We start from the raw sequence: 26,714 nt of genomic DNA, 5'->3' as shown, positions 1-26,714 counted from the left end.
CAACAACAAAACTTTTGAATCAAGTTCTTGTTCATGTTAAACTCATGTCCTTTAATTTAACATGTTGCAATATGGTTGCAGTTTTGTCACTAGGTGCGTTTAAATCAAACATTTACCTTCTAATTAGCTGACACAGAAGTCTTGAGATGTTTACATATCCTTATGAGAAACACAAGGATGTGGTGGTCAGTGATACAACTCGTGAAATGAGGTTATATAAAAGAATATGTAATTTAATTTTGCGACACGTACATGAAGTCATTTAAAAACGTACAAAAGGATGAAAACTCAAGCAGTAGATCTCCCCCTGAAATGGTTTGTGCTAATTTAAGGTAAAAAAAAAATCAAGTATTGCCATAGGACAAAATTGTGAAAGAGTTAAAATTAGTAACGTGAAAACAAAACTGCCTTAAGCTAGTCACTTCATACAAGGCACTTTACTCTGTACATGACACATGAGGAGTCATCAGGTAAACATGTAAAAACGTTTAAGCTTCCACGTGAAAGGAAATACCATTAAGGGGACAAGACGAAAAGTTCCAGACAATAAAACATACTTAAAAGCTCTCACTTAAAAGAGTCTGTACACTTTTAAAAACAATATCATGTTATACTACGTAAACAACGATGGAAGACAAATCTTTGAGAATTGGTTTAGAAACAAAACATTTCTTGGTGAGTTTTTAATGTCAAAGGGATCTGTTTGGGAAAACCCCCATGATGCATTTTAGAAGAGCTTGGGGAGCTGGCGTAACCTACTCAGATCTAGGAAATTTCCCACCGACCCCTCAGGCTCAGTTACTTTCTGCGTCCTCTGGTTTTCAGTTAGCGAGGTCCTACGTTGAGTCAGACCTTTCTTTGGATCATTCTCCTTCTCTGGGTTTACCCTGCTACACCGAAGCAGCTGCATTTTGGGCCGCAAGTTTTGGATTAACTGCTCTTGAGAGTCAATAGGAGATATGTGGAGATTGGCAACTGGCTTGTTTGATATGTTTTTGAGAACGGCAGTGCTTTGGTCTTGCCGGTGTTGCCTAACGCTCACATTTTTGGACGTTTCGTTCTGCACTGAACAACCGAGAGCTGAGTCTAGCAGGACGGCATCCTCTTGCTCTTCCTCACTGCTGTTTTCTCCTTCAGTCAATCCGTATTTCTTCAAGTACTTACAGGTAGCTAGAGACATATTGGTGGGGGAAAGTATACTGAGTCCAACGCTGCTCTTTTCTTCAGCAGGTCTTCTCAGGAGAACCGCGCTGGGGTCTCGATGTTGGCTGGAGGATTGACCACCCAACGAGAGTCTTGACAGTTGCAAATCAGTTAAGTACTTAAGTGCAATGGCATTGGCCTCGAGACTAAGGTCTACACTGCCGCTTGGTCCCCAAATGCTGGTCCCCACTGGTTCAGAAAGAGCAAGTCTTGGAATCACTGCTTCCGGGTTAATGCAGGCAAGAGTACTGAAGAGAAAAAAGATGTTAGACAAGACTTTTAATCATAGCTTTAATAAAACGATTAATCATTTAACTATGTCTTTACCTGGCACTTTCCACAGTTGCACCTGTCGTCTTTCCCTGCTCAGAGTCTAAGTCTATGTTCACCCCAAACTGTTGCAGCTGTCTTAATGTTGCACTTAAGACACGGTCCTGATCTGGTGGACTGAATCTGTGCTTCGTTTTTTGTTGAGTTTGGGGTATGGAAGATGTTGGTGATTTATTTGATTGATGGCCTACAGGGGACAGACTTTGTCTGTTTGGGACACTCTGTTGGTCTTCCTCTACCTTTTCATCCACATTTGCAGTGTCTTGCAGACGACTTTGCACCTGACCCTGCAGAATAAATTGAGTCCAAGTTGGTTTGAACATTCATAATGCATCAATTTCTAATTAAATGTGACAGTTATAAAAAAAATGGGCCATACCAGTAGTTCTTTGTAAAATCTTGGGTTGTCCATTTCTGTGTTTTCAGGCAGATCGTTACTCTGTGATGGAGAGTTATAATACGTGCTAGCACTCTCTCCTAACACTGGACTCTGAAACAAATGGGCGGCGAAACCAGATGACATGCTGCCAAATACAAATACAACAAATACATCAAGCATTGCCTGGAAAAAAACAAAAGTGTAACACTCTTTGAAATCAGCTATGAAGGTTAACAATCTCTAAAAATGGTTTAGGGTTCATTATAGGCTCATTAGGGGTCAACACAGGGTTCATTACTTGGGTTTTGGAGATGTTGGATTTAGAGGGGATCCTGTACTCTGATCTTCAGTGTAATGACATGCATTTTCGGACCCAGGTCTGGAAGTGACTACACTGTAATTTGGAAATCCAGACTTTGGCTCCATCTCAGTTTGCCAATCCAGACTTTGGGCCTCATGTTTGGAGGACTCCCGAGGAGTGTTCCAAAACAAGCTGGCCCCTAAAAAACAAACAACGAAAATGTCATGCCATTAAAAGGAATTTGAAACTAATTCAAGAAAATGAAATCTTCCGTCAAAGCACCTGTTCCTACAGCAACACTGACACTTGTTGGTTTCGGTGGAGATGTGGGCGTCTGATTGTCTCTTTCCTGCTGAGTATCACGTTCTGCAGATGATACCGGGGTTGTTTTGCTTTGAAACTCGAGAAGTTTCTGAATCTGTTGAAGAAAGTCTGTTAACAACATGTAATGACAGGTCAACGATTAAATGTTTGGCTTATTAAAACAAACCTGGAGTTGAAGTAGCTTCAGCTGACGCTCTTGATCTATAAGCATCCTGTAGGCATCGGCAGGAAGAAGACCCATGGGTGTGTCCAAACATGCTACCTGGCTAGACTGGACTTGGCAGCACTGGGCTTGACAGTGCGGGACATGCTCAGCAGAACCTTTGTGGGGGTTGACTGTGGGAACACATGGACTTGGCGATGGAGAGTAGTGACCTCTAACAGTGGGGTGGCAAATAGGACTTTTAGTCGGAGATATGCGACAACCCAAAGACTGCTGAGATGGCGAGAGGCAGTGATCCCCAGGTGGGACACTCTCAGGGGTGCAATGAAAACCACAAGGATTGTGCGCCGCAGTGGGATATGCTGGTGTCCCTTGCCAGGTGTTGTTTTGATAAAAGGGGACTTGGGTGGGCTGGTTGGTGCAGCAGCTGCAAGGGTTGGCCGCTGGGGTGCTATGGAAGAGCCTGTGGTGGGACGGATGATGAATAGGGGTCTGGCTAGGCACTGCTAAACTCTTTCTGGTACTGGTGTGAGCTGATGTTGGGGATCCGTAATAAATTGGCTGGGGTTTGGTTGGGAAACCTTGGGAATAACGCTGCTTTTGCTTATGAAAAGAGTCATTGGGTGAAGCAGCATTCTTTGATGAGGAAGATGATGAAGACGATGACGAGCCTCCTCTTGATCTTCGCATTGAGGGCAGTGATTTCCGATTCACATCGGGTTGTGGTGTCTGTTGTCCCAGATTAGGATGCAGTTCGATTTTCGGCTGAGATAGGATGGGAGCTAGTGGTCTTCGGATTGGAGGAGGTCCAGGGATGCTACCTTGTTTTTGAGGTCTCAACACCGAGAGGCCCTGGTGTGCAGGGCTTATGCTTCTTCGCTGGACATTTGAAAGGCTATGAGAGACAGGAGTCGAGTCTTGTGTATTGGCCACACTCCCATCCAAAAAGCTGCCATCTAATACCATAGAGAGTTCTGGTACTGAAGGATGAACTAGTCGCGTCTGAAGAAAAATATTTGATATGGAAGTTAATGGGTATGAAGTTATCCAACACGAAATGGAGAGGTACATCAGGGGTGAAAGGCCACGAGTTAACAAACCTGCTGACTGACAGGATGAGGGTTTGGAGATGGCCGAGGAGAGAGGTCTTCATCTTCTACACCCGAGTCATGATCACTGATAGACGGTTTCTTTTTTGGAGCAGCTGAAGATGCTGCAAGTGTTGTCCTGATAGGACAAAGGGGATATAGTGTCTCATATTTCCTCTTGCTTACATTATATTGTATTCTGTCAGACACAGTAAACAGCCAAACATAAATGTCAACACACTGAAAAACGTTTTTAGAGAAATAAAGACTGTACCCTGTCAACACAGTCTGGGAGAGAACTTCCTCAAACAGCACAGTTTCCTGATTTTGGTTCTCAGCACTGAGCTCAAATTGTAAAGGCCGTCCTTCTGAAGTCTCTACATTCTATATTGGAAATTAGGAAGTATAATTAAAAACTTGTAATGAAAACAACCCTAAATAAATTTAGTACAGCAAGTTAGCTAAGCAACAACTCTAAAACCAAATCAGCTCCCATCAAATGTAAAACCACAATTACTCTAGAAATACACTTAAACATCTAAAACATGGATAGGCAACTCCGGTCCTGGAGGGCCACTATCCTGCAGAGTTTAGCTTCAGCCCTGATAAAAACTCACCTGCATGTATCTATCTAGTAATCCCGAAAACACTGATTGCCTTGTTCAGGTGTGTTTAATTAGGGTTGGAGCTAAACTCTGCAGAATAGTGCCCTCCAGGACTGGAGATGCCTATCCCTGATCTAAAATCTGATTTAATATACACACTAATTGCTAAGTGAGGAATTTATAAGATAAAATTAACAATTAAATACATAAAACACATAGTAGAACAGGTTGCATGAGGAGGAGAAAAACGTTTCTTATAGTCCTGGGTATATTCCAGTTTAATTTGTTGAGGACAAAGCCATAGACAGGCTAACCTTGTAAAGCGTGAATGACTCTGTGCTGGTGAGCAGCTGAAAGCTCATTGGTTGTTGTCCGACACATGGCTTACACTGGTAGAACTCAGGATCCCGGTGAGACCGGGAATACAGAACCACCAGGAAACTGCCTTCCTCCGACATCACTCTGCAAAATTCAAGCCAGGAATTGATTTATTTTAATAGTAATATTATATTTCTGAGATTTCAAAGATTCTAGCAACATGAGGATAATATCAGGGCCCTTATACAGAAAACATCTTAAGGCTAAAGCCCCGTTCACACTAACAACGATAACTATAAAGATAACGTTATTAGCGTCCACACCAGCAAACGATATTGTGTGTTTATTAACATGCGTCTGTCGCTTTAAATTCTCGAGCTCATTACAGCAGGATAGATTCCGATTGGCTGTCAATGTTTGTATAGTTCATCAGCTGGAAGAAATTGTTCTAAAAATGATTCCAATGATATTGTTTCTCTGTGCCTTTATCGTTATAGTTGTAGTGTGGACTCTGCTATTCTTTAATATTGAGAACGATTTTAATAACTATATCTTTATCCTTATCTTTATAGTTATCTTGCTTGGTGTGAACAGGCCTTTACAGTAACTCATAACTCACCTATTTAGCAGAAAATCTGAAAAAATAAAGGGTGTCAGCCCTAAATTTAGTACTCCTACATCTTTGCTCTAAGAATATTTCACAAACCATTTTAGCACTAAAACTTAGCTTCTAAATCGGTGAAACGTTAGGAGTAGTGAAGAGGAGTTCGAAGTCACTAAGACCGAACCACAAACTATCCTAAAATGGCTATTACTGCATTCTGCCTTGGATTGTAAACATTCTAGAAACATTTGAAAATGAGCTTTTAAAAAGGTATCGCTTTCGGAGGGTGTCACTATTCTAAATTTTCCTTTGATTATATCCTTGTTTTCATTAATCAGTTGGGCAACAAGTAACAGCTGTTCTTGCATCCAGTTTGGTTTTCTTTTACGTTTGCATGTCTTAATATCAGCCATGATTTATTAAAAGGCTGTTTATATGTTTCTATGAATAAATTTCTGACCTAGACCCCTCCATTGTCAGCCAATCACTGTTTGCGTAGTTGGTAAACATGCTGACATCTTCCATAGCAACGAGGTCAACACCGCTCTTACTCTTAGTTTAAGACTTCTCTCTATTCCTTAGTGAAAGTTTGTCTCAGCAGCTTCGTGAATAGATTTTAAAAGAAAACTCTTAGCTTAAATCTTTTGCTGCTATTTAGGAGAACTCTTAGTGGTAAGAATTGTTTTTTTTTTTTATATACGGGCCCCGATATACTTTTATTAACACAAATATGATGAAAAATTCAACAATAACATCAAAACTATGCATTTCTAAACAACAGGATGAGCATTTGATTACATTATGTAAAGTAACATATATGGTTAATATTTTAATATTCTGTGGTTACCAAATCTGAAACTTAACATCAGATGTTGATAAAATTATTACAATTTAATTAAAGCTTACAAAAACATTTTTAATCAAAGTAACATACAGAAATACAGACATTTGAATTTCATTATGGCTTTAAATTTGAGCCCTTTTGAAGGTAACTGCCTTATTGGCCCATAAGAGCAAAACCGCAGATGGATGGGACACTCACTTGTCTTGGAGGGAGGAGCTGTGCAGGTACCTCAGACACCACGCCCACACAAGGGGATTCTGGATGTGTGTGACACCACTCAACCATCTGCCACAGGAGAACAACTGTTACACACATACTCTGAACATCTTGCAAGACTTCAAGCATGTAATTAATACTAATATGGCTGAATTATCATACCAGCCAGAAGCATGAATGAAGCAGTTAAAAAAAAATTCACCATTTCTAAACAATAAAAGCTCTTACATTCCTACTAGCGGGAGAGTGTAAGCCTTGGGATCAGATTCAAGTATGAGGAGAAGTTTCCTGGTCTGATCCATGGTAAGAAACCTGAGGCAGAATGTGTCACATTTTAGCTTTCGAGGACAAAACATGTCCATATAAGGAAACCGAAGTGCTTCCCTACCCTCGTTTCTTGCTGTTTTGGGTGACACCCGCAGGGCTGCTGAGGTTCCTGACCAGTGCAGTTGGGATGATGGGCACAGCCCGGACAGGGACGGCATCTAGCATGCAGGCCAAAGTGACAGCCGCCCAAGAAAGGTCAAAGGTGAGTCTGTCCATGTTCTCGGAGCAGCTGAGATGAGCTCGCAAGGTGAGAAGTTTAGACAACTCCAGCATCTCTTTACTGCAGCAGCAATGTTGAAGCATCTGGAAAGCATCAGAGATCAACTATAGAATCTCAATGTATATAATACTTTAAAATGAGATGTCAACAAAAACACTGGAATAAAATAAGAATTATTATTATTTATTTTTTTCCCAGAAAAAAAAATCTGTTTAAATAAAGTAAAAAAAAAAAAAAAAAATAATAAAAAAAAAAAAATATATATATATATATATATATATATATAATAAAAAATAAAAAGTTAAATAAATTTAAATTATAAAAGGAGTTTGTTTAATATTAATATTCACAAATAAAATATATATTTTCAATTACTTTTAAAATTAATACATAATGTCTGGGGAGGGTAATATTATTTATTTATTGCATTTATTATTATGTTTCTGAAAGAAGTCATTTATGCACACCAAAACTTCATGATCCTTCAGAAATCACTCTAATATCCTGATTTGCCGCTCAAGAAACATTTCTCAACATACTGTAAACAGCTGCGTAATATTTTTATGGAAACCATGATGTATTTTGTCAGGATTCTCTGAGTAGAAAGTTCAAAATATCAGCATTTATTTAAAATCCATTTTTGTAACATATTAAAAAGTATTTTGCCGCAATTTTGTTCAATTTGATTTCATGCATCCTTGCTATTATTGATTTCTTTCAAAAAAAAAAAAAAAAAAGACCCCAAGCTACCGAAGAGTTTAAAAATTGTCAATATAATTAATAAAATGTCTTAGTTTAAAAAGATTAAGATATCTTAAATTAATAACACATCCATGGTTAAATTAAACTGCTCAAAGCAAATTAAGAAACCAAGAAAACCATGCCAGATGGGAACAGCGCAACATTAATAATCACCTGTCTCACAATCAGGGCAGCTGTTACCGACAGCTTACAGAGTGATGTTAATCACCATTATGCTTTACTACGCTGCCACAGAAACAGGAGGAAAGAGCCCTAGCCGTTATGTGTTAAACAGGTGCTGTCAGTAATTCTCAGATCAACCACCTTAAAGGAGATGTTCAAATCCTCCCTGGAGTGCACCGTGCTGCCAGGGGCATGCTGGGCTTCAAATACACATGGCACAAGGATGTCTCCGGGGAGCAGGGCAGTGGGTGTTTTCCCAGGTAATCCCGTCTGCTCTCTGCCCGGATCAAAACGATCCAGGGTTATCACCACACCTTCCTCATCTAGGAAAAGAAAATATTAGTTAGTAAAATGCAGATGCAACATGTTTAAATATCAAACAATCATTACAGGATGTCCAAATACAGGCCTTGTCAATACTAACCGCTGTCTACTGCCAGTGTCCCAAGCAGGAAACAGAAAAACTGAGGCTTGTTGGTCTGTCTAGCGTGCCGGTGAGCTAAACGTAATGCTTTTTCTACAAGTAACAGTCTCGGATTCCTGAAATACATCAAACGTTATTGGGGACATTTGTCAGATCAGTTGTCTTTATTAACTTAAACTAATTCTTTTTTTGAGTAACCAAGGTCAAATTAAATATTACATGAAAAATGTAAACTAACCAAAAGATTTATTCATAAATAATAATAATAATAGAAATGTTGCCTCCTCAACTAAATGAAATGTCCAAGTTTAAGTACTAAAATGACTTCAAAAACTAAAACGTAGTCAAATTAAATTACAGCTAATCAAAAAAAAAAAAAAAAATATATATATATATATATATATATATATAATTAAAAAAATGTTTAAGTTACTAAAACTACAACTCAAAAAATAAATAGGCTCGAATTCAAGCTAAATAGAAAAATAAACGTTAAAAATAAACATGATAAATACACAATTACTAAAACTAACACGAAAATATAAAAATGATTAATGAACACTATAATAGTAAACTGATAATACTATAATCAGGTGGGTTGCCAGACTTTAAAAGTTTTTTTTTTTCTTTTCTCAGTTGACAGAGACATTAAATTTCATGGAAAAATATAAAAAAACCTATTGAGAGTGAAGAGTTGTCATCATATAACAGAGCCCCCCCCTCGATATCACAGTCTCCGCCATGTTGGCAGGACACCGGCGGCGAAACAGGATTGTTTACATGTGTTGTTAACTCTATATTGGAGGAGGTTTTTGCAATTCCGCACTGTTTTACCATGCCTGGAAGTTACTGCTGCGTTAAAAACTGCTCCAGTACCTCACACGATACATATGGAAAACACAGGAACAATGGAATACAGTTTTTTTTAGGTTACACCAAGAGCAAAACAGCGGTATTTGGAGAAGCTCTCAAATATCGACCCACACGAGCTCCCTGCAGCGGAATGGCACAGAGACCTGGCAAAATGACAAAGTAACTTAATTAACTGCGACTGTAAACACTAGATTGTAACGAGATGTTTAATGTACACAAATGTTTCCAACATGTTTTGATGTAGGCTAAAGCTGTGTATGTTTAGTTATAATTTGATTTTAGCCCAATGACACATACTGTACCAGGTTTTTGTGTTGGGGGCTGCAAAGTGGACAAACCAGTTCTGGGTTTGCTACGGTAGTTAAATGTGTGATTGCAAGATGTAAATGTCCTGGTTAGATTAAAGCCATTAACAGCGTGAATGCAAGGTGACTTACATCGTAAGTAATATAATTCACAATGTTCATATGTGTGCATGGAGGTAAATGGTCCAGGTCTCTGTGCCGCTGCAGGGAGCTCGTATGGGTCGATATTTTGGATGCCTGAGAGCTTCTCCAAATACCACTGTTTTGCGCTTGGTGTGAGCTTGTTCCTGTAAGGTCCCCTTTCTTTCGCCTTATCTTTTTGCATTGCTTTACTTTCTTCATTTCTTTCTCGTATTCGTAGATCCGTCTCTGTTCCGCTGACATAATAAATGCGCAAAAATTAAAGAGCTCTGGAATGTTTAGTCACCCTCTGTGAAGTTCTGAAGGCGTTGCCACTGGCAACCGATAGCGTGTCCTACCATCATGGCCGACCGGCTCAGACCCCTCCCAAATCAACCCAAATCGGCACGTGACTCCTCACTCTCAATAGGGGCCTAAGGACAAAAAGATGTACCTGTAATAGGAGAAATCCAGACTGACCACATCACCTCTGGGAGCTGGATCCCACAGAGAGACTTGAGATTTTGGGAATGTCAGTGGAGTAAGGACATTGTCCGATGACCTTAAAAAACGTGCGAAAATATTACTTTCACTAAACAGCACAAGAGCGTTTTAAAATAGATGCAACGTTACCGTTTTTAAATCATGTACAGTAGTTACCTGAGGTTTTCTGCTCGAACACTGATCTCTAAGATGTGGGCTGGTATCTCTTTAAAATCCACTTGAACACGATTCATCCTGCGGAAATAAGATCGGTTTAATAACATTTAAATGCATTTTCAAAACATCTCACAGACACTCAGATGTGATGTTTTGAAAAGTTTGGTGACTTAGCTTACATGGCAAATACAACTAAAACACTTAAAAACCTTTAACATACAGTTCAGAGCTTCTTATAACTGATGTGGGATCTATAATATCGTACCTTTCGGCTGTTTGGACGCTTCACTCATGCCTTCGTCGTGTTTTTAATCGAAACACAGCAGGTCCAGCTGGGTGTGAGCGTGAATACGGATCACAAACGTGTTAAAACCGTCCTTCCAGCCCGGCATTAACCGCGCCAAGCGGTGAGTTAATAACTGAACTCGTTCACTGTGACAGAAAACGGAGAAATACCAGTTGTTGACAATAAACAATGAAATTCAAGACTAACGCGGTTCTTCTTCTTCCTGTATGTTTAATGGCGGTTGGCAAACCAGCTTAAGCTGCACTTCCGCCACCTACTGGGATGAAGTGTGAGGCCTCGATGAACATATATATATATATATATATATATATATATATATATATATATATATATATATATATAATATATAATATATAAATATATAAATATATATATATATAATATATAAATATATATATATATATATATATATATATATAAATATATAAATATATAAATATATATATATATAATATATAAATATATATATATATATATATATATATATATATATAAACTGTTTCTGTTCATTTTGAAATATATTCTTAAACGAAACGTAATTAATTTCCATATCTCTTAGTTTTTCAACAGGCTGTTTTCTTTTCTATTAACGTTATATGCCTCACATGTTCAACAGTTTCTGTTATTCCTCAGTGATTGCCACAATCTGACTCACTTTATCCTTTTATATGCAATGAATGATTAAAGTTAGAGTGTCCTATTCTGGTTATAGCAGTATCTTCTCTTCTGTTTCCATATAGCTTGGCTTTCTTTCAATCCACAAATGCATTCAGCAAACGCAACCACCAGTGTTTGTCAGATTGGAAATGTCCAAGTATCATACTATAAGCTCAAAATTTATGTATTTGGAAGAAAATGACACGCATATTTATCTACTAGACCAACAACAACATTTTGACAGGACTTTCAAATAACCACAACAAATAACTAGGCCAGGGCCCTATGAAATCTATTGTATTATTTCCCAAATTCCGTTTTATTGTACCTCTTTTCCAAATTCTGAGTTTTAGCATGTCTGATCATTTAAATGGATAAAAACTACTTTTACTGTATTTGTGAGATTGAAAAGCAGAACATCTTGTGTCTGCTGGGCTTAACTGCGCTTGCTGTATTTTTCCATATTACTCAATGGTCATAACACAAATATAGCCTACCACTGCCATGTTAGGATATTTTAGCTCTTGATACATTATTGCTCAATATTTCCCTTCTGCTTGACTCTATACACATCACATAACAATAAAACTGAACTGCACCACTTGTGTTTCATTCACCAGGTAATCATATAGCCACTTCGGACCACTGCAATTAGCTAATCATTATTATTTTTATTAAAATTTGTTTTTTTAACAAATGTTTTTTTTTTCTTTAGAAATTCTGCATTGTGTAATTTTTCTGGTTATCAAATGAAGGCACAACATATTAATTTAATTTATATTTTTAATGATGAACATTAAACAAATTTTAATTGTTTGCAAACTAAGGGGATTTACAATCAAAATTAAAACATGGAAGAAATATTGTGAGATTTTTCTTTATAAATAAAGTTTTAATAATTTTAGTAGTCAAAACTAGTTTTTAGTGTTATTACATTACACTGAACAGTAATTATATTATAATGTTGAAAAACTCAACGAGGGTTTATCCACAAAATTATCCATATTTTGTTTAATTAAAAACAATATTTCAATCTTTAAATCCACTAAATTAAAAAGGAGGAGTGACGTGAAACTCTCTAAATTACCTGCAACATTATTGATTAGTTAATTATAATTAAGGCATAATTTCCTTTTATACATTATTTGTTGTTTGTAAGTTATTATTATTACTACTATTACATACGCCTTATGAATAGTCATGGAATAGATTGTATATATTAAATAGTGCACAACACAACACAAGACTTGACATATTAAAATAAATAAACCATAATTATGTACACTATTATATTCCATTATCAATATTATTTCAGTATAGTAGTATAGTATTTAATTATATATTAACTGTTATATTTTTTGTTTTAAATTTATTTGCAACTTTTGTGTTGTATATATATGTATATATATATATATATATAATGTTAATGTTTTTTATGTTTTATTTTTTATTTCAAATTTAATTTTAGTAGCTACTACAGCTTAAACTTACTTTATTTTAGTTAGTTTCCAAGAAAACATTTCCTTTCTTTATTGTCCCCCCCCCCCCATAACATATGATATGACTTGCTTTTATATAAATTTCTATCTTATTTTATGTAATATTTATTATATGTAAGATTATGATTATGATGATGGTCAAGTCACCGTTATTTATATAGCGCTTTTTACATTGTAAATAGTGTCAAAAGCAGCTTATACGAAATATCGAAATAGTGTGTAATAGTGTAATTATGATTAGTAGTAGTAGCAGTATTAGTAGGCTATAAATAAAGATAATTATTGTAATGCTTAATTATTATTATAATTAACAACAACAACAATAAGAAAATATGTATATATTATTATTATTGTCGTGTCTGTGTCAATGGATGAATCCCCCCCCCCCCCTTCACCCGCCGTTTCCGCAGCAACAGGGAAAAGATGGCAGCCCTCGCGACCCTCACTCAGGTAATGACAGGCGAAAAGAACACATTTTTAAGGGAATAGAGAGGAAAAACACCGGCATGTCGAAATGAATTTAAGAATTACACACGAATCTTTTCCGTTACTTGCGCTACTGTGTCGTTTTATCGACATTAAAAGCGAAAATGTCCCGGGCCTCGTTAACCGGGCTCAGATTGCTAATCGATTAGCTCGCTTTATATCGCATGCCTGTCTTAAAACACGAGACAAAACAATGTAGGTTTCAATGAAATTCATAATGAACATTCACTAGCAAGAACATATAAAGACAAGGACCATTTATATGAATGATAAATAGAGTAAACGGAGTTGGACTAATGTTACTAGCTAGCCGCAATGTATCAGATCATCACAAGCACTAAACACTAACAGTCAGGGCGCTTCACATATAAACTCATCATTCCCGATGGTTCATAGTACAGTAATAAAAGTTGCAATAAACAGCGTTGTAGTATAGATATGAGCTCTCTCGCTGTATGTGATGATAACGGCTGCTGAACCGCTATCTGTAATCTCAATCTGAACTCTATTGGATTTAATTGTTGTATATTGAATACAGGTATATGTAGTACACATTAGAATAATAATCATAATAATCAAAACACTTATTACGTAAATGATTATATTATATTGCTTTTTAGTATTATTTAGTACTATTTATATTTATATATATTGCATTTATCAGTGATATTGTAGTGTTATTATAGTTGTTATAGTTGTTGTTTTAATTCTAGTTATTTAAAAAAAATTGCTTTGTCGTATTAGTTATGAATGGTAGTGAATTTAATTGTATGTTAAATACAGTTATGTGCACAACACATTAGAATATCTACAAAAGATAATTGCATTATTGGTATCATTTTAGGATTATTTATATATTACCAGAGGTGGGTAGAGTACCCAAAAACTGTACTCAAGTAAAAGTAAAAGTACTTCTAGAAATATTTACTCAAGTAAAAGTAAAAGTACTAGTCTTGAATAGTTACTTGAGTAAGAGTAAAAGAGTAACGGATAAAACATCTTTACTCCAATTTATGTAATTTATTATAAAACCCTGTCTGTTTACTTAAGTAACAGATATAGGTGTCATGCCATAACATATTTTTAATATGACTGACTTTATATTAAATGTGAATTTAACATTGAAAGTTAATGTGATATAAATATTGCTACTAATCTTTCATTGTTAGAAAGAGAGCAAATAACATTTACATTATTAAAGATAATTTTCACTGACAGTCTAGATTTCAATCACTCTCAGAAACTCCCATTAAAATCACTGAAACTGTTAACACTGTGAAATCAATATCTTAATTAAAGATTCGTACACACATCTGCACTTTGTTGTTCCTGCGAGAGAATTCGCCAGAAAGAGGTATTCAGTCAGTGAGCGAGTGAAGGAAGCACCGGCATTTTAGCGATGACTCATCTGAACGCCTCTGATTGGCCAATGCTTTAATAAGCTCAAAAGAATCATGTGTGATTTGTTATAATGCGCAGCGCTGTATAAACGCATCTATCTCTGGCTAAGCGCCAGCAAGCAATCACAGATCTGAATTTAGCAGCTGATAATATGACTCGCTGAACGTACTTGCACCAGTGTGATTGTATTAAAATTAATAAAATCTTAATCGGCTATTTTTTGTCTTTTGGAAGCTGCATTCAACTTGACTCCCCTCTGTTATAAGCCACACATGTACAACAAACTAATGTCACAGTGGTATCGTGTACTGTAATCGAATGTAGCCCAAGTTATTACCTGTTAAACAGTAGACAGCACACGCGGTGTTCATCTAATAAGGATCTCCATCGCTAGCAAATAATAACCTTTGCAGATTTCAATTCAGTGCAGTTCCAGCCACGTTTTCAACGCTCTTTCTGTTCTTAAACGTTACAACTCCGAGTGAACCACTTCAGACGCTCAGCGCGTGCGGCAGGGAACTGAACGAATCATTCAAACTGATTCATGAACCAATTCACTCGTTTGCCAATTGGTTTGATCAAGCCTTTGAACCGAATTGACTCAAAAGAATGAATCATTCGCGAATGGGCATCGCTCATTGCCCAGAGAAAAGTAGACGGCGCGTTTGGAATAAACTGAAGCATTTATAACATTTATTGCATTAAGATAAAGTAACGAGAGGAGCGTCGCCCACAGTAACGAAGTAAAAGTACAGATTTTTCCCCCAAAATTTACTCAAGTAAGAGTATGAAGTACCCATCTTTAAATATACTCCGAAAAGTATTCGTTACCCCAAAAAATTACTCAAGTAAATGTAACGAAGTAAATGTAACTCGTTACTACCCACCTCTGTATATTACTATAATAGTCATTCATATTTTAAATAGCTTTCACGTTTATATTTTCAGTTTTCATTTGACTTGTATTTAAATTTTGTTATTGTTTATATATTTATCTTAAATATATTTTTATTTCAATTTAGTGCTAGTGATTTTAGTATAAAAAAATACACACACATATATATATATATATATATATATATATATATATATATATATACAGTACAGACCAAAAGTTTGGAAACATTACTCTTTTTAATGTTTTTGAAAGAAGTTTCTTCTGCTCATCAAGCCTGCATTTATTTGATCAAAAATACAGAAAAAACAGTATAATAGTGAAATATGATTACAACCTAAAATAATAGTTTTCTATTTGAATATACTTAAAAAAATAATAATTTATTCCTGTGATGCAAAGCTGAATTTTCAGCATCATTACTCCAGCCTTCAGTAACATCAGTCTATCACATGATCATTTAGAAATCATTCTAATATTCAGATTTATTATGAGTGTTGGAAACAGTTCTGCTGTCTAATATATTTGATGAATAAAAGGTTAAAAAGAACTGCATTTATTCAAAATAAAATAAAAATTCTAATAATATATATTCTAATAATATATATTTTCTTTACTATCACTTTTTATCAATTTAACACATCCTTGCTGAATAAAAGTATTGATTTTATTTAAAAAAAAGAAAGAAAAATTACTGACCCCAAATTACTGACCAGTAGTGTATATTGTTATTACAAAATATTTATATTTTAAAAACATAGATTTTTTTTACTTTTTATTCATCAAAGTATCCTAAAAAAGTATCACATGTTCTGAAAAAATATTAAGCAGCAAGAACTGTTTCCAACTTTGATAATGAATCATCATATTAGAATAATTTCTAAAGGATTATGTGATAATGATCCTAAAAATTCAGCTTTGCATCACAGAAATAAATGATAATTTAAAGTATAATAAATTTAAAAACAATTATTTTAAATTGTAATAATATATCACAATATTAAATTTTTTTTTCTGTATTTTTGATCAAATAAATGCAGGCTTGATGAGCAGAAGAAACTTCTTTCAAAACATTAAAAATAGTAATGTTTCCAAACTTTTTGTCTGTACTGTATATATATATATATATATATATATATATATATATATATATATATATATATAAAGAAATCCTGCCTTGGCATCTACCTGAAAAAAAGTTATTCCATCTAATATTTTTTTATTTTATTTCAGCTTTGACTTTTATATTTTCAATTTTTATTTATGTTTAATAATTCTGTTTTTATTTTTATATTTAGGTTTAATTCATTTTGATGTAAATGTGGGTTTAGTCATTTTTAGTTATATAATTAAGTCATTTTTTGTAATAAAATGAACAAATACTAGAAATCTTTTCTTGGAAAGAAACTATCAGAATAAAAAACATATATTAAGTTAATGTTTTTCTATCTAATATTTATATTTTATTTCATTTCAGCCTTATTTCAATTAACATTAAATAATAATATTTCTCTTTCTTTTCCTCCCTGTTAGCTGTCAAGCGGGAACCCTGTATATGAGAACTTTTACAGACAAGTAAGGCCTTAATTCTGTTAACAAAGCCACATGTAACGTGTCTAGACTGAATCTGTTTTTAGTACATATCAGTCTTTTTTGGAACAAAAAGCCATATTTCCCTCACTCTCTGTGTGTTTTTTGAAGGTGGACCCGGGAAACACGGGGAGGGTTGGACCTACAGAGGCTGCCTTGTTTTTGAAGAAATCAGGCCTGCCTGACATCACTTTAGGAAAGGTTAGTGTTGGCTAAAACTGGTTGCGAAGCGATGTTCAGAAATTCATAATCCATAATTACCTGCTTGTCTCTCTTCAGATCTGGGATTTAGCTGATCCGGATGGCAAAGGTTTCTTGGATAAACAGGTAAAGCTATCAGAGTTTATAAGAGCATCAAATTGGACGCTGACTTGAATCCCTCGTGGTTCGTTTTCAGGGATTCTACGTCGCTCTGCGTCTCGTGGCCTGTGCGCAGAGTGGACACGACATCAGCATTTCCGGTCTAAAGCTCCCCGTTCCTCCTCCAAAATTCGTAAGTGTCAGTGCTGAGAGCTGATATCATAGTTTCCAGGGAGCTTGAGCTCACAGGTTCCTCGTCTCTGTTCTAGAAGGACCATAGTAGCCCATCACTGAGCTCTGTTACATCAACCAATGAGAGCCACTGGGCGGTGCGGGTAAGATATTCCCATTGTTTATCCCACCAGCTTCTCATTGTAACGGCGCATTACAAAAGATCGAACGAATATTTATCCTTTTGTTTATTTTTCTTTTCAGCCTGAAGAGAAGAGCAAATTCGATGGCATTTTTGAAAGTCTTGCCCCGGTGAATGGATTACTGTCCGGTGAGAAGGTCAAACCAGTACTGATAAACTCCAAACTTCCTGTGGATGTGCTTGGAAAGGTAAAATGTCAATAGATGAAGAGATTAAAATAAAGATAATATTTATATTAAAATATGATAGTTATAATAATAGTAAAGCATTATTAAATGACTCCGTCTGAACAGGTGTGGGATTTGAGTGACATAGACAAAGACGGACACTTGGACAAAGATGAGTTCGCAGTGGTGAGTCATTATTTTTTGTAATATAATAAAATCACACTCATGAAATCTTGCTACATACTATGATTTTAGATTATTGCGTGCAGTACGCAATTTTTTTTTGCGCTTGTGAAATGCATGCTAAAAGGTGGTAAAATATGCAGTATAATTGTGGCATTCTATATCCCACAATGCAATGCGATCCTCTTCACCTTCAATTTTCATTGTGATGCATATAGAAATAACTGCAATTTATAGTGTCTTCATGATTAAGTTTTAGTCTAAATAAGAAATTTTTCTAAATAAATATTTTTTATAAAATAGGATTCATATTAATATTTATAATATTTAATATTTAATATACACAAACAAATCTTACTTGTATCTATATTTTTAAAAATATATTTTTAGCATAATATTTTGTGTGAGTGTGTGTGTATATATATATATATGTGTGTGTGTGGATTTTTTTAATAATTATTATATTTTTATTTTTTTATAATTAACGCACACACGAAATCTAAATATATATAAATAAATATATATATATATATATATATATATATATATATATATATATATATATATATATATATATATATATATATATATATATATATACATACACACACACACACATATACACAACAAGTGGCAACCTTCCGCTCCATCTCTTGAAACAAACACGAAAGTGACTAAAACTGTAATTCATCGACTGGCCGCTTGAGGCTGGCTCCAAAAGGGAGTCAATCCCAAATATATATATATATATATATATATATATATATATATATATATATATATATATATATATATATATATATATATATATATAAACAATATTATGAAATATATTATACATATAGTATTATAATATAAATAAGTTTTATTAAATAAAATACATATAAAATAATATACATATAAAATTATATACACACACACACGCATATAGTATATATAAACAATACAAAAAAATACACACACAGTATATCACAGTATACAGTATATCTATCTATCTATATTTATATATATACACACACACACACACACACACGTTTTATATAAACAATATTATAAAATATAGATAATAAATGTATAAATATAAATATTATAATAGAAGTATAAATATATGTAATACAATTAATATTAAATATAAATGTTTTATTATATATATATATATATATATATATATATATATATATATACATATATATATATATATATATATATATATATATATATATATGTATATATGCTTAAAAACATCTTAATTTCTTCTTTTGTCCAGGCTATGCATCTGGTGTACCGCGCTCTCGAGAAGGAGCCTGTGCCCTCAGTCCTGCCCTCCTCTCTCATTCCTCCATCCAAAAGAAAGAAGTCCTCAGGGTCCTTGTCCAGCATGGTGCCAGTGTTACCAGGCAGCCCGCCGCCACCTAAAGACAGCCTGCGCTCCACCCCCTCTCATGGCAGCATGAATTCCCTGAACAGCGCCGGGAGTTTGTCCCCAAAACACACCATTAAATCCTCACAGGTACACTTTTATTGGTGCATCTTGGTGTTCATGTTGTACAGAAGATTTGAAGAGGATCTGATGTTTTTAACTCTTTAACCCTTTCGAGTCGATTAACGCGGATACGCGTTTTGAGTCATTTTCTCCTGATAACCCCGAAAAGACCTTAAATTACACTTTCAGTTTTAATCGTACAGATAAGAGCAATACATCAATCGAATCTGTAAAGGGTCTACTTTTTTTTGGATACAGACATAATGACAACAAATCTTTGTGCACTTATAAAATAAAGATAACAAACAAGGTGTGCTGTCTGCAGCCTTTGTCTGCGCTTATCTTCATTTACAAACAAGTCATTAAAATGAACTGTAACTCCGTGAATACTCAACGAAAATACATGAGAGAGATATCTATAGAAAGCTTGACATGTCTATTTTTAAACTAAACAAGTGCCGCCGAAAACAGATATTCTGTGATAAAGTAATCCATATGAAAACAACGCAATGTCTGTTTTTCATGTCTCCCTTCATTATATCTAATGTGACCACGCCCCCGCGCCGAACGCGCTATTCAGATTCAAACTGAAGCGCGCGGCTTGAATACGCCCATAACAGAAGAAAAAGCAGCGAGCCTATTCTTCAAGTGTTTATTTTACTGTTTGCTTCGCGATGAGAGGAATAAGACATAATTCACCCCAAAAAGATGTCATGTGGTTGAGGATTTGAGAAATGGATTTCCTCAGAAAAAAAGAATGCAGCACTTTATTCAGCAGAGATCATAAACATGAGTAAGTCTCTTTTTATTTATTTATATACTTGTACTAGTTTTCACATAACGTGTAAACATTTTACTAGTTAGACTTTTTCCAAATACTTTTTCCAAACTATAATTCCTGACTAAATGTATAGTAATCAAGTGAAACATTATGAAGTTTCAATAACAATATACAATACTATACCCTTCAAAAGCTTGATGTAAATAATATAAATGTAACAAATAGATAACTGTCACAAATGTAAAAACATGCTTTTCTTTCAATTTATTCCCCCTAAAAACCCAGAAAAATATTCTTAGCTCTTTTCAACATTAATAATAATGATAATAATAATAACAATAAATGTTTTTTTTGTAGAAAATAAGATTGTTAAAAGGATTCTGAAGGATTGTGTGACTGGAGTAAGCATGCCAAACAATTTGTTTGAAAGTCAGCTTTGATTGTTTCTAATAATCTGTTTAACTGCACCCCCAAGTGGATATTAAATTATGTTGTGGGATAATTAAATATATTCTAAATAAACTACAAACATAAAATTATATAGATTTATTTTGTTCTTGCATTCTCTCTTGTAACTCCTTCCTCTCAGTGGCACAGATGACTGAAAGGCTCATTATGCAGCTCATTATGCAGGCCTTTGTCTTCTCAGGTGTAAATCACAATGATATTCATGGTAGTTGACGCCTACTCGCATATGACTTTTACCAACAAAAAGTGTCTTAGAAAATTTAAATCAATATATTGTTCTCTGTGAGTGAGTAAACAAGATGATTTTCACATCATTTAGAAAGAAAAATTCTAGGCTACAAGCTCCAGTTCTCAAAAATCCCGGGAACCATTGTTCTTTATGTGTTTTATGGCCTTTTTCAAGTGTTTTAACATTTTTAGTTTTTCACTAACCACGCATAATATTTTTTTTCTCAAAAACACAATCATGTACATACATGCATTTCACATATTATTATAGCCCAGTTTGTGCTGATTACAGTGAGATTAGACTTTACCCATTTAGATATTTATAAGAAACTGAAAAAAGCACAAATGTCAGGGCATGACAAAACTTCTCCAGGCCCCAAAAATACCCTTAGACTCCAGAGGGTTAAAGAGCCAGTAAGATGAAAATTCTAAGCTTCCTATCACTGTTTAGACCTGTACAACAGGTTTAAATCCATGCAAGGTTAAAAAACATTGTCATTTTGTCAGAATATCATTTTAAAATGACCTCAATTCTCAGAGATCCCCAAACGGTTCGCGCGAAGCTGTTCAAAAGATTCAGTTTCCTTAAACCCCACCTTTCGGTAGCATACTGTGTTCTGATTTGTCAACTGACATAGGCAGTTTTGATTGGTTGTTCCGCATGTATGTGTTGTAAAACGAAACGCCCATAGCTCACCTTCGGATGTTTTTAGATAGGGTATTATTACAGTACATAAATACCATGGCATCTATTTTGCCTTATCAATATGAGCCAGAATCTGAAGAGGAAACAGACGAAGTCGTTCAACCGGCCACACAATTAAATCAACGAATTGACCAGGACGTTTGATTAAGGACCCATACTCATGTAAGCACGTACATAACCAGCATGTACATAACCAAACTGAGCACACAACTTCACGGTAAACAATGCGTTAGCATTAACATATAGTGCTAGCGCAACATACTGATAAGAAGCTCGGGAGAAAACAAACACATAACTTCATAATCATACTTACAGGTTGTGATTCGGAGATGCTTGTTGGTCCAAATAAATTTGGTAATGAACCCTCTTTTATGGCCAAACGCTTTGAAAATCCCGTCTTGAATTCACCGAGATTAGAAAAGCAGTCATAGTGAAATGTTGTGAACACAACAAAAGGGATTTGTTGTACTGCTCTGGTATTGTGGTAAAAATGAATTTTAGCCATTGGTTCTTCTGATCTTCATTCTTTGGCAGTGAATATAAAACAAACTTGCTTTTACAATTAAAAACACAGTCTCCTCGACATGATGCTGCCACACCAACTACTAACCAGAGCGTCTGTGTGGGGGGTGGGGCAGGTCAGAGTTTTGTTTCTCCCAAGACGGAAGGCGGAGATTATTATGCAAAGTGTTCTCATTACGTACAAAGAGATGGGCAAAAGATTTGAAATCTATAACGACTCGTTTCAGCGATTCAGAGTCGACTCCTTACTTTAGTAGCCAATAACTTTATAAATCGTGTACTTTTTGGTTTAATTACTTTGCACATTGTTTACACTGATGGACAGCTACATCATACACTGTAATACAGGTAATTTTTGATTTCCCATCTGTGTGGCTCTTTAAATCTTCAGCATTCAGTAAACTGGGTTGTACCAGTCACAGACAGAGGGCGCTATGACGAGATCTTCCTCAAAACAGACACTGATCTTGATGGCTTCGTCAGCGGCCAAGAAGTTAAAGAAATCTTCATTCAGTCCGGCCTTTCTCAGACCCTCTTGGCGCATATATGGTACCTGCTTTCATTCACTTTTGTTTTTCTTCACTCTTCCTGTTGTGACTTGCACACTTCCTCTGTTCTCTTTGTCAGGGCTTTGGCGGACACCAGGCAAATGGGCAGACTCACGCGCGAGCAGTTCTCCTTAGCCATGCATCTCATTCAGCTGAAAGTCAGCAAAGGCATGGATCCTCCACAAGCTCTGACTCCAGACATGATCCCACCATCTGAACGGGGAACACCGGGACCTGTAAGTCACGCATGCTTAAATTCATCCTGGGGTTCTGCGGCTGACAGAAAGGGTGAAAGGGTGTAGGATTGAACCCCAGAGGAAGCCCAGTCCCAGAGAAGATCCATGTAATGAGCGTGCTGTGATAGAATATATAAGCAGGATCTGCAAAATTATTTTAATGAAATGTCAGTCATTTAATTAAATATAAATATGTGATTTAAAAAAAAACACTTAAACTTGAACGATAATTTGAAACTTTGCCTTGGGTTAGGTTAAAATCTAAAAATGACTATAAAACACAATAATATAAAATACAAATTATATATATATATAATTATATAATTATATATATATATATATATATATATAATAGAGGCAATATTTCTTAGTTTAATGTGATGTAATAGAATTACTAAAACTAAAATTACAATGAATATAAACTATATATACAATATTTAAAAAACAAACGGCAAAACCATTTAAATAAAGCAGTAACATAATGAAATATAAATTATAGATTATATTATATATTAGATAAAAAAAATTTTTTAACTTCAATGATAACTTGAATTTTTGCCCTGGGTTAGGTTCAAATACAAAAAAATACTAATACTAAACTAAATAAAATACTATATATATATATATATATATATATATATATATATATATATATTTTTATATATTATATTTTTTTATACATTTAAATTATAAATAAAATACTATAATACACATACATACAGAAATAAAAAACAAACACTAATAAAATAAAAATCATAAAACCCTCCCTAAACCTACAGGAAACTAATTTTTACTAAAAGTTGTGAAAATTATATTATGACCGTACCTAATACTAAACTAACACTGTCCTGGTCATTTTTACCCCCAAATCAATACATTATGTTGTTGAATTTTTATTTATTTGATACTATATCATATTGGATTACATTTAAAATGAAAAATGGATTAATTCCGATAATGAAATCTCATGAGTTTAATACAAAAATGAAAAAATTACAGATACAATTTAAAAAAAAAAAAAAAAGACTTTAAAATTAGCATAATTTAAATAAATATATTTATATTTATATGTTAAAGGCCGTGTTGCAGGGTTAATTTTTTAACGAATTTGTGCAATTTGGTAATAAACATTTAAACTGTTATCCATTGTATTTTATGTTGTTGGGTATCACAAAACGGAATATAATACGAAAAAGTAGGTACTATCTTACAGCGGTCTCCTTTCCCCCACAATGCATTGCATCACATGACGTTTGGGAGAGAATCTACCAAAGCCCGCCTTGAGAGCATTGAGAGTGACTAGAGAGACGAGTAGTAGACGAGAGTATTCAGTAGGGCTGCAACTAACGATTATTTTGATAATCGATTAATCTGTCGATTAGTTTTACGATTAATCGATTAATCGGTTTATGTACTTATATTTTAGTTTTTTTCATTTTTTCCCCAAGTAAATTATTAATAAATGGTCTTTATCATTCAGCATAGATTTAAGAGATTTTAACCATTTTGCACTGTCATATCCTCATCAAAAATATACCTGGAGTTGTTTTATTGTGTTAGTAATTCTTTTGTTGAACTCTTCTGCAATCAGAACACTGACCCATACTCTAGCAAATTTCACAAGGAGATTTCAAATAATGTTTTCACCATGGCAGTCCTTAGAGCTCCTAAAGTAGTTTAACATCCTGAACAAAGCTTATTAAGGAATCTTTCAGAACATATTTTCACGAAGAATAAGGATAAAACAATAAAATTGCAGTGCATTGTATTTTATTATTTACTGGGAAACAGCTTTATAGCTTTTGCTGTGAAATTGTAAACAATCCTTCAAAAAAAGTGCCAATGGCATGCAACCTGAATGGAACTCACAATTTAAAGTAAAATCCATCAGAAGGTTGTCCAGAAAAAAAATAGGACACACACAAAAAACCTGCTGTGTGAAAAAGAGCATTTCAAATATCTACATTTACCTCTCTCATTCAGTCATAATTAGGCTGCACGACTGAATTTTGAACTGGTAAACGACAAACTGATCACAGAACATGTTTGTAAAGCTTTAAATGTTAACTGTTAAAAAGCAATGTTATCAGCTTTTACGACTAAACATTTGCAAACAACATTGTACTGGAGAATCTGCACAAATGAAAGTCTTAGGGGCCGTTCACATATCGCGCCTAAAACTCGTGGAAAACGCTAGGCGCACCGCTTTCTCCTTCTTTCCAAAGCGCTCGCGCAGAAGCGCCCCTGAGGCGTCTGCCTTTGCTAAGCAACCTCCTTGCTCTCTCCTTGAAGACGCGGAAATTTCAGCAAAGGATAAATGGATTTGCAGCTCAAAAAAATCGCTTGCAGTAGCTCTGCTACTAAATTTATTTCAAAATGGAAATCCATATACAACTATGATCAGCTGTTCCTTTCATCTTGACTGAGCTTTTAACGTTGTTACGGGAAAGGATGAAGCTGATTGATTAGTTCTTGTCACATGACCCGCGGTGCGGTTGCGGCATTCTGAAAAGTTTAAATGTTTTTAACTCGATGCGGTGCGGTGTTGGAAATAACGAACTTGAGCGCGCAAAAGATGCGATATGTGAACGTCCCCTTAAACAGTGCAGTAGTGCAGAGTTTACAGGTTACTCTTCTTTTTTAAAGGCTCAATGTAAAGTACTCCCACATCACGCTGAATGCTGCAGACATAGACATCATATGATGTCTATGGCTGCAGAGACGCTGCTCGGGAAGCACGTGACATAAAACAAGGCCAGCTATTGGCTATTCGCTACTTCTCCTGCTGTACTGGCTGAGTAAAACCTCCGGTGGCTCATTACTGCCACACTTTGGTCACCGCAGATTTGAAATATGCACGAAATGAGCCGCTTACGGCAAATAAAAGTTATTTAGCAACGAATCGATGACTAAATTAGTTGACAACTATTTTAATAATCGATTTTAATCGATTAAATCGATTCGTTGTTTCAGCTCTAGTATTCAGATAGCGCAGATTATAGATAAATAAATTCATAGATATATATAGATAGATAGACTGACAGATAGATAGATAGATATCGACCAACAGCGACCCAAACGCACTCACTTCCCTACAGCACAAGCTTTTCAGCGCAGTTTTAATGGGACAGCACCCACACAAGCCCCTGCCAAACACAGCGACACACACACGGTTACGTTTGCAACAACATTTTCACCGGAGGAAGAGATAAACGCTTAGAAACGCTCAGAAACGCTCATATAGCTAGCATGATGCCTTTTATTTCTAGATGACAAAGACAATGTTTACTTGTTCTACGACACTATGACAAAGGTTACCGGTACTTATCTGAACTAACGTCATGATCACTGCCACTAGATATAAAGAAAACGTTGATTTTTTTCACTCGGTGCTACTCAATGACAGTAAAATAAAATCATTATATATATATATATATACTCTCACGGCTGGCTCGATCGAAATTACACGGCTGCGGGCCATCATACATGTTGGTTCTTGCCACCTCTTCCTCATCCCAGTCAGTCTCTATAACGTTAGTTCTGATGCTGCGTTCCAGGCAGGTTTTTGAGCTCGTAATCACTATTTCATACCACGACTAACGACTTTGTACTGTTCCAGGCAAGTTACGCCAAACTTTCTGAGTGCAAGGAATTGT

The 26,714-nt window shown here is 35.0% G+C and overlaps 2 protein-coding genes across 2 annotated transcripts in view; one reads left to right on the top strand and one right to left on the bottom strand.

The window, feature by feature from the left end:
- Positions 1–212: 212 nt before the first annotated feature.
- Positions 213–10,801, bottom strand: stil (STIL centriolar assembly protein). The gene is made up of 17 exons (XM_059569344.1): positions 10,494–10,801; positions 10,229–10,306; positions 10,023–10,130; positions 8,271–8,386; positions 7,988–8,169; positions 6,764–7,005; positions 6,604–6,687; positions 6,358–6,444; positions 4,708–4,855; positions 4,072–4,172; positions 3,801–3,927; positions 2,704–3,702; positions 2,496–2,631; positions 2,211–2,412; positions 1,913–2,057; positions 1,531–1,820; positions 213–1,451 (listed from the first exon to the last, which is right to left on the bottom strand). The coding sequence occupies exons 2-17, from the start codon at positions 10,303–10,305 to the stop codon at positions 728–730; spliced, it is 3,768 nt and encodes a 1,255-aa protein (XP_059425327.1). The 5' UTR covers position 10,306; positions 10,494–10,801; the 3' UTR covers positions 213–727.
- A 2,276-nt stretch (positions 10,802–13,077) lies between these two features.
- eps15l1a (epidermal growth factor receptor pathway substrate 15-like 1a) overlaps positions 13,078–26,714 on the top strand; it is a 41,127-nt gene continuing 27,490 nt past the window's right edge. The window contains exons 1-11 of the mRNA XM_059569369.1: positions 13,078–13,141; positions 17,007–17,048; positions 17,175–17,264; positions 17,343–17,390; positions 17,461–17,556; positions 17,633–17,698; positions 17,799–17,924; positions 18,030–18,089; positions 19,354–19,596; positions 22,666–22,823; positions 22,902–23,058. Of these exons, the coding sequence (XP_059425352.1) occupies positions 13,115–13,141; positions 17,007–17,048; positions 17,175–17,264; positions 17,343–17,390; positions 17,461–17,556; positions 17,633–17,698; positions 17,799–17,924; positions 18,030–18,089; positions 19,354–19,596; positions 22,666–22,823; positions 22,902–23,058 (1,113 nt within the window). The 5' untranslated portion in view covers positions 13,078–13,114. The remainder of the gene's footprint in view (positions 13,142–17,006; positions 17,049–17,174; positions 17,265–17,342; positions 17,391–17,460; positions 17,557–17,632; positions 17,699–17,798; positions 17,925–18,029; positions 18,090–19,353; positions 19,597–22,665; positions 22,824–22,901; positions 23,059–26,714) is intronic.

The sequence above is a fragment of the Carassius carassius genome, chromosome 16 (genome assembly GCF_963082965.1).
Source record: "Carassius carassius chromosome 16, fCarCar2.1, whole genome shotgun sequence".
NCBI classification, from domain to species: domain Eukaryota; kingdom Metazoa; phylum Chordata; class Actinopteri; order Cypriniformes; family Cyprinidae; genus Carassius; species Carassius carassius.
The sequence above is the reverse complement of the archived record's forward strand: the minus strand, read 5'-3'. Positions and strand labels throughout refer to the sequence as shown.

Coding starts and splice junctions, on each gene's coding strand:
- stil (XM_059569344.1), bottom strand. CDS start 10,305: ATGAATCGTGTTCAAGTGGATTTTAAAGAGATACCAGCCCACATCTTA. Junction 3,703..3,800: donor CTCATCCTGTCAGTCAGCAG/GTTTGTTAACTC, acceptor ATTTTTCTTCAG/ACGCGACTAGTTCATCCTTC. Junction 1,821..1,912: donor GATTTTACAAAGAACTACTG/GTATGGCCCATT, acceptor TTTATTCTGCAG/GGTCAGGTGCAAAGTCGTCT.